This window comes from Prinia subflava, chromosome 10 (genome assembly GCF_021018805.1).
Source record: "Prinia subflava isolate CZ2003 ecotype Zambia chromosome 10, Cam_Psub_1.2, whole genome shotgun sequence".
In the NCBI taxonomy this organism is placed as follows: Eukaryota; Metazoa; Chordata; class Aves; order Passeriformes; family Cisticolidae; genus Prinia; species Prinia subflava.
Window position 1 is genome coordinate 26832544 of NC_086256.1, and position 8278 is coordinate 26840821.

At 47.2% G+C, this 8278-nt stretch overlaps 1 protein-coding gene across 2 annotated transcripts in view; it reads right to left on the reverse strand.

Annotated features, from left to right (window-relative positions):
• The window catches only part of COP1 (COP1 E3 ubiquitin ligase), a 123010-nt gene extending 115220 nt beyond the window's left edge, over positions 1-7790 (reverse strand). For both annotated transcript variants that reach the window (XM_063406547.1, XM_063406545.1), the window contains exons 1-2: positions 7257-7790; positions 1099-1158 (exon numbers count right to left, since the gene is read on the reverse strand). In XM_063406547.1, the coding sequence (XP_063262617.1) occupies positions 1099-1158; positions 7257-7582 (386 nt within the window). In that variant the 5' untranslated portion in view covers positions 7583-7790. The remainder of the gene's footprint in view (positions 1-1098; positions 1159-7256) is intronic.
• Positions 7791-8278: the final 488 nt, after the last annotated feature.

An 8278-nucleotide genomic window follows, 5' to 3' on the forward strand; every position in this document is an offset into this window, starting at 1 on the left:
TTAAAAGCATTTTAGGTAATTAAGCAGAGGAAACACCTTCAGCAACTTCTCATATTTCCTCCCATGTCTGCTCTTCTCACTATCAGTAAGTTCAGAGGTGCTCACTCTTGAACTGAGGGACAGAGGAACCAGAAGATGCACTTCAGCATCAGGTTTAAGCATCTCAACAAGAACCTGCTTGATGTCAGCTCCTGACAGAGACACCAGGTCTCTGTCTCCACTCCTAAACATGGCTCCACTCCTAAATAAAGGCATTTCAATGTTTCTCATCTGGGACTTCTAAAAAGTTACAGGTCACAGAGACAAAGTGGTACCACACTGTTAAAAATCAGCTGTTATCTTACCTGCTGCAAGTTAAAACTCTTCTCAAAGTTACCTGAGTCTGCTGCTTGAGAAAGTTCTTCATACTACTATAGTATTACTTGTTACAAGGTTTATTTCTAATCAGCAGACATCATAAAAGTATAACATAGACAGGATACTGCAGGACATCATGGCTCAACATCTCTACCAATCCCTAGAGGAGAAGCAGCAAGTGGTTCCAGAAATGCCCCTAGAGGGTTCTTGCACTTCTCCATGAAACATTTGCTCCTCATGACAGCCAGAGATAACACACTGAAAAGTAAGTGGGGCCAGGCCAACTCAATAAAACAGGAAAGCCTGAAGCACATTCTCTCCTACAAGGTTTAAAATAATTGCAATATACAATGTACAAGCCACTTCAAACTGCGCATGGTCTTGCACAAAGGCAAGGAGGAGCTGCCAGCACTGCTCCCAACACCTCTACAGAGGTGATGCCAGGAGAGGTAAATTAACAAACTGCTCTGACTCTGGACAGTGGGTGTTACCAGCAGGTTATGAACACTTTATTTCTTTACAGAGGAAATATGGTGACACAGCACTCTTTGGTTAAGATACTTGGATTTTTTTTTTTTTTTTCAATCCAACAGGTACCCATCTTTTAAAAATTTGTTTCCACCTCTTTCTTCAGTGTAGGGACAGAAGACAGAACTCTGAATGAAAGAGAATCACAGCAACATCTGTCTGCACATGCTGTAAGAGATGGCATTTCATGCAATACAAGAAACCAAATATTACCAGAAGCTGTGTCCACATTTCGTCATGTAGGCTTCTTCAATCATATCAAAACAGATGGGGCTGAAAAGCAAAACAAAAATCAGAAGGATGTCTTTTTATGTTAAAATATGAAGCAAAGTATTATTAATTCAAAGCAACCACCTAATTATGCTTAGGTAATAATCTCCTATATGTAAAATGAAAGGGCATACTAGCTCAACAGCAACCAAGCAGTGTAAAGATCAAAAGGGCAATCAACAGTTCTTTGAACTCTGAATGATACTGCAGTTTGCTACAATTAGAGACCAGTAAGTGTTCACTCTTAACCTTTTTAACACCTGCAGACAACCCAAACAAAGCCAGAGATTCTTCAACAAGCCAGGCTGCAGAAGAACCTTCCAACTATCTGTGCTAGGTTTCAAACAATATGTAAAAAAACCTGGTTTTTTTACATGAATAGACAGTGTATTTATAAATGATACCAAAACTAGTGCCTCCTTTTTTTTTCAGCCAATAGCTATCTATAATTTTTAGAAGTGGCACAAAGAGGCAGAGCAGATCAGAAATAGTAGTGATGTCATGAGAACGAGGAGTAATAAGTGGGTGGAGAAGGTGCAAACGAGGGAGTGTGCCTGCAGAGCACTGCCAGGGTTGAGGCTGCAGAAGAGCAGGATGAAACCAACAGGCAGCAGGTGATGCAAAGCCAAAGATGGGAAAGGTAGAATAACTAGTTAGTGACCAGAGCACAGTCAGATCTCTGAGAGGGAATGCCAAGAACCAAGCAGGGACTTGAAGAGAAGGATGTGCAAGCAAGCAGAGCTCCACAGGAACCTGAGCACAGCAAGAGAGGAATCCAGTGAGACAGGTAGTGGAAGAAGTCTGTGTCAAGTGTCTCTGACATGTTTGAAAGGAAAATGAAACAAATGAAAGAAGAGGAGAGCTGCATCCATCATACTCCCAGTGACTCCTGTGGCTGCTCTCCCTGATAACTGGTGAGATTTGCTGTCACATACATACTCATCTCCAGGTCCTGGCCAGCTACCCAGCAAGATGCCACGGGCAGCACCATCAATTCTGCACGTAACACATGGATCAGCAGTGTCACAAGCTTCACCTTGTTTTCAGTGCTCTCACTCCCTCAAGTCCACACCAATCTCAGTTCCTGAGGCTTTCACAAGCACTTGTTTTCTTCAGAAGCAGCCTCCTCCCACCTTCTGCCAACAAGACAGTTCTCACCGAACGAGCTGTTAATAAACTGTTAACAACTTCTGCAAAGCAGGAATCCTTTCTGCATCCAAAACCCAGATCAGACTGAAAAAGCAATGGTTGTCTGAGCAGGGGAGGGGAGCACTTCCACAGAAGGCATTCCCCCGTTCTGTAATCTATTTTAGAGTATACTGACGTTTGTTACTCCATTAGAAAATAAATCTTAACAAAAACGTCTTCACCTTCTTCTAGGCACACTGTGTAAGTGAGGTATATGCTCTGTGTGTGACACTAGAAACTGCTGTTCGCCACAGGGCCAGAGGTGATGATACAGGGCCCTGCAGCGATCGACAAGGCTGTAATGCTGCTCTGCCTGCAGGAGAACATCACAAATTAGAGCTAAAATAGGACGATTACCTCCTAACATGCCAGTCACACGAGATCACTGTTCCCAAACTACTCCTCCATACCAGTTTGACTGGAGAAGTGACAGAGCCAGAACAGTTGAGAAAAAGCAATCAGAGCCAACAAATACAGCTATTCTGTACCAGGGACATCATTAATGGTACTGAAGTTTCTATTAGGAGCTGTTTCCCCTGAAATGCTCCCTGATTTACGGGTGGAAACAAGATTGTTATATTTTAATACTTACTGAAGCCAAGCTGACTGCAACACACGAAAGTTGCTACACAACAGTTGTTTGAAGCTAATCTAACACAAAGGGAAAGTTAAGAAAGAAGTGGAGTGACAGGCACTTGAGACATACTAGAGTTTGTAGTTTGTACACACTGAAACAGGGAAGCAGAAGTATGGTGAAATCAAGGCTTTTGTGCGTGGTAGCTTATTCTCTACTTGTCTTAAGCAGGAGAGTCAGGTTAAAAGGATGCAAATTACTTCAGCAAGTCATAAACGTCACTGATATCTAGAAATAAGGCATCCGTATCTGATAAACGCTATTTTCTAATCCAGCACTGCAAAGGCGTACCATTCTTTCTCTGCAGGGCAGACCTCAAACATTTTAAACATCCATTTTAATCAAGTTCGTGGCTCTAAGTTTTGCCAGTTTTTTCCAGGCACCTCTCAAGAGTGCCAATGTCACCATGCTGCTACACAAACACCTGGCTGAAGTGGTCACTATGAAATTTAAACATACTTCAACAGCAAACGAGATTCATTACAGTGCCTGACTCCTATTCAGGTCCTCTCTGGTCTGATCAGAGACCAGGACTTGCTGCAGGCTCTGTCCTTCCCATGGAACGTGGCCAGGTTAAAGATCACTGCTGTTACTACCTACTCACCATGAAGCTTTAATACAACAACAGGTAGTAAGACTCCTTGTACATAGTATGCAAACAGCTTGCAGTGTTTTTAGTTTGTGACTTCAGGGCAAGTAAGCAATATCCCTTAACTAAAATTGCTTTCCAGACCACAAACATGGGAACAACGACACTCAGCCCATGGCTGGATTAACAGGCAAGCAGCTGAGGAAAGAACTGGTTTTAAAAGCCATGAACCTGCAAGTCCAGGTGGCATTCAGCCCTTCCCACAGCTGAGCTGTGCTACTGCGTGCTGATCTCCAGATCACCATGCACCTCTTCCATACACAATTCGTGCCAGAGCTCAGGAACAAGGACTGGAATGCAGCAGCCACTGAAGAGACAGGTGAGATCCACTCCATCCAAGGAGCAAAGCAGACAGCAACTGGTTTTAAAGAGGTTTAGTCAACCACGAATTGGAAGGGCTAATACAAGGCCTGGGAAAACTAAGCAATTACATTGCTGGGCAGGAGAAAATCATCTGATGAGAGGAGTCCCTTCCATGCACTCTCCAGGCAAGTGGCAAGACACCTGGCTACTGGAGCAGCACAAAAATACCTTTATATTCTGCATCCTGCACTGAGAGAAATTTATTATAAAAGGGTAAACTTTGTTTGTCCACTAAGTCAGACCTATTTGCAGTCCTGACTGCAGTTACACATTTCCAGGAAGAAGCTGACATTCACCACAAACAGGAGACGCTTGCAAACTCCTGAGCACACACTCGCTAAACATTTCACAACCAAAAGTAGCAACACATGACAATGTTTACGCTAAAGCCTCTGCCTCACTTGAGACAGTGCTCTCAGAAGACAGGCAGGGAGGCTGGACATATTAACACTATTGAGGGAATTTCCACTTGCACCTTGATGTTCAAAATTCACCCAAACTTCTTTACTCTTTCCCACCTTCCATCTGGTACAGGTATAACCTACCACTGAGTTTACAGCTGTGGCTAGCAGCAACTCACAGCTCACATTCAGAAAAATTATCAAGCGTTCTCTGCAGCTGGCAGCATCTTGAATTGTCCTTACAGAGGCAAAAAGGGCATGGGGGAAACTTCTGTTTCTCACACTGAGATATGTAAAGCTTGTTTAAATCAATAATTTAAACTAACACACACACCTCTGCCTTCTTGGACATTGGTCAAAACTCCAGAGCTGCCCAGTTTGGTTTATTTCTACATAACTGTATTGCTAACTCAAATTAAAAAAAGACAGATACTGTAATTTGAAGCTAGAACAATAATAAGTAAGAACAAGCCCTTTAGCCCACAGAAATATACAGCAGTGAAAAACCCAAGTTAACTATAATCATTGTCTGCTCTTAAAACTTCTGACCCACGCTTCAATATGCTCAATGTGGCTGTTGTAAATCCTAAGAAAAGACATTTTGCCCTCAGTACTACTGGGCTGATTTCTTTCACTTATTCAGTCATTGGTCCATGAGGAGAAAACAGCTCATTACAGGTTCTCCTTGAGGCATACACAGTACTTACCTGCAGAAAAAAAGCAAGAACCTCAGCTTCTTGAACCATCTAAAAATACTCCAGGTCTACAAATTGGTTATGGGTGTAATTTCCTTTTCAAACCCCTCATTTCTACAACAGACAACAAAATAGGAAATAAGAGCTGACTAGAAAGGGCAGGAAGCCATGCTGGCAGACCACTAGTGCCAGAGTGGAAGAGTTCAGGGAACAGAGGAGAATGGGTACTTGTAATTGTGTTCATACCCCATGACAAGAAAACCTGTGAGCAACCAAGCTCACACCAAGAGCTCTTAAATCCACCTAACATGGCCCAGAGCCAGAGCAGGACAGCAGCTGATGACAGCAGTCCTCTCATCCCCATTCTGCTACTGAGCAAACTACTAATACTACAGTAATAAGCAGTAATTTTTGACTATTACTTATTCCTAACAAGAATTACTTACTGTTTTTTCTGCCACTAACTTCTCAGCAGCTTCAGGTTTTTACCTCAGTAGCAAAGGTATTTCCTATCAGCTCTGCTAGACACTTTACAAGCTGTAAAGTTAAGCCTACAGGGTTTTGAGACAATACCTGTCCTGTGGGAGATGCTTCACATCCAATCCTCACCTGTAAGTCAGAGCTTAAGTTAGAGCTGTCAAAATCATCTTGGAAGCTGTGGCCCACTTATCTTTTTTTTTTAATATTTCCTTTCCACACATGACTTTCCTACAACTTGACTGTTTTCCCACTACCTCTTCCCTGTTCGGCTTTCTCACATGCAAACATCTAACCTAACTTCCTGTTCTCACATTTTAGAACATCCAGACAGCTACACAAATCAAACCTACTTCTTATGTTGGGAGGTTTGAAACCCACTAGCAATGGGTTTCCTTCAAAACTGCAAATTACCATCAGTTCTCAAAGCACGGGCCTTAGTTTACCAATTATGTTGAAAGGTGATTTCCAGCTATAAGCAACAGCTCTGGTTGGATGCTATAAAAACAGTATCTAAAAAATGTTAAAACCATCACATTAGAAATTCCCTATTAATTTGGTTTTAGGTGCCTGCCTGACACAAAACTGCTGTTTCAAACTAGACACCCTTTCCCAGCAGCACAGGCAACCAAGCCAGCTTTGCTGGAGCTATCAACCACCATGAGGCTCCTTGGAGTTCCATCCAGAGGGGCACTTAATGCTTTGCTGAATCCTCTTTCAAAGATCAGAGGGCTCCAGACCACTCGAGGTCACACTGTCCAGGAAAACGAAGCAGTTTGGTGTGTTGTCAGAACGCTGTGAGGAAACATCTCCTGCTGCAGGGCCTTTCCAACAACTTGGGTGCACTCAAGGAGGAACCCACTAGGAATAACCTGATTTCGCTTAAAAATAGAGAGGGTGGAGGCAATGCTGCTACACAGGCCTAAAACCAGACAAAATCAGAGAATCAGTTAGGTTGGAAAAGACCTCTGAGATCATCAAGTCCAACCTGTGACCCCACACCACCACTGCCAACCAGACCAGAGCACTGAGTGCTATGTTCAGTTGTTCCCTGAATAGCTCCAGGGATGGGGACTCCATCACCTTCCTGGGCAGCACATTTCAAGATATGATTAACCTTTCTGGGAAGAAATTCTTCCTAACACCCAACCTAAGCACACCTTAAGACTGTGTCCACTTGTCCTGTTGCTAGCGGTCAGAGATAAGAGTTTGATCCCACCTGGCTGCAACATCCTGCCATGGAGCTCTGGAAAGTGATAAAGTCCCTCCCTGAGCCGCTTCTCCCCCCTAGGCTACCCCTCTCTCCTCCCAGCTCCCTCGGCTGGGCCCGGTGCTCCAGCCCCTTCCCCAGCTCCGCTGCCCTTCTCTGGACCCGCTCGAACACCTCCATGTCCTTCCTGAACTGAGAGGCCCAGAACTGGACACAGCACTGGAGGTGTGGCCTCAGCAGAGCCCAGCTCAGGAGGGACAATCACTTCCCTAGTCCTGCTGGCCACACTATTTCTCACAGAGAGAGGCACAAAAGAGGGAAAACCCCAAAGCCACAATGCCCGGAGGGCAGCAGCCGTTCCCTCGCCAGGAGGGGCTGCCTGCTGCTCCCTCCTCCCGCCGCTATTCCACACTCCCCAGGCTTCCCCACGGCATGGCGGCGCCCCGGCTTCCCCCAGCGACATATCGCGACATATCGCGCTCACCACACGAAGTCGTTGCTCTTGTCCTCGTAGGAGTTAATGAGCCCGTTGCAGAGCGGGGTGAGCAGCGGCCTCTTCCTGCCGCCGCCCCCCGGCGCCGCGGAGGAGCCGCCGGGCCGCGCCGCCCCCGCCGCCAGCCGGGGCAGCCCCGGGCCCGACCCCGACACGGCGGCCGCCACCATCACGGGCCGCGCCGCTGCGCCGCCCGAGGAGGACGAGCCGGGGGCCATGGCCGCCGAAGAGGAGGAGGATGAGGAGGAAGAGGAGGAGGAGGAGGCCGGTGTGGCGGCGGGCGGCACGGCGGGGTGCGGCGGGCGGCTGCCCGACATGCCGAGGCCGGGCCGGGCCGGGCGGAGCGGCCTCAGCGCATCCCCGTGCGCGCGGGGGAAAATAAAGTTCCTTCAAAGAAAAAAAAACTGGGAAGGAGGGGCGGAAAGAAGAAAACCGAAAAATTCCCACACAATAAAAAAAAAAAAGAAAAAAAGCAAAAAAAAAAAACCCGAAACGGCGGCCCCGGCGCGGCGCTTGTTCAAGCTTTATTGACAGGCGGACAGCGCGGCCGCGCGTGCGCGGGGCGGGGCCGCGCCCCGAGGGGCGGGGCGGGCTCCCCTCACGGGGCGGCCGCAGCCGGGGCTGCCGGGGCTGCCGGGGATTGAGGTTCTCCTCCCCGGTCCCGGCACCGGCCGCGGCTGCCCGCTGGGGGCCGTGGGGCCGGGCCAGGGGTGTGCGCCAGGAGCTTCCAGCCCCGCCTGAAGCCGCTCCCCCTGGCACTACAAATCTAGCAGTGCACAGTCCTGAAGCACAAGTGTCCTGAGGAGTGGCTGAGGGAGCTGGAGGGCTGAGCCTGGTGGAAAGGAGGCTCTAGGGGACCTTCTCGCTCTCTTTGACCACCTGACAAGAGGTTGTGCCAGGGTGGGGTTCTAATCCTAGGCAACCAGCGATAGGACAAAAGAACATAGTCTCAAGCTGCACCAGGGCAGGTTCAGGCTGGACATAGGGAGGAATTTTTTCACAATAAAGGGTGA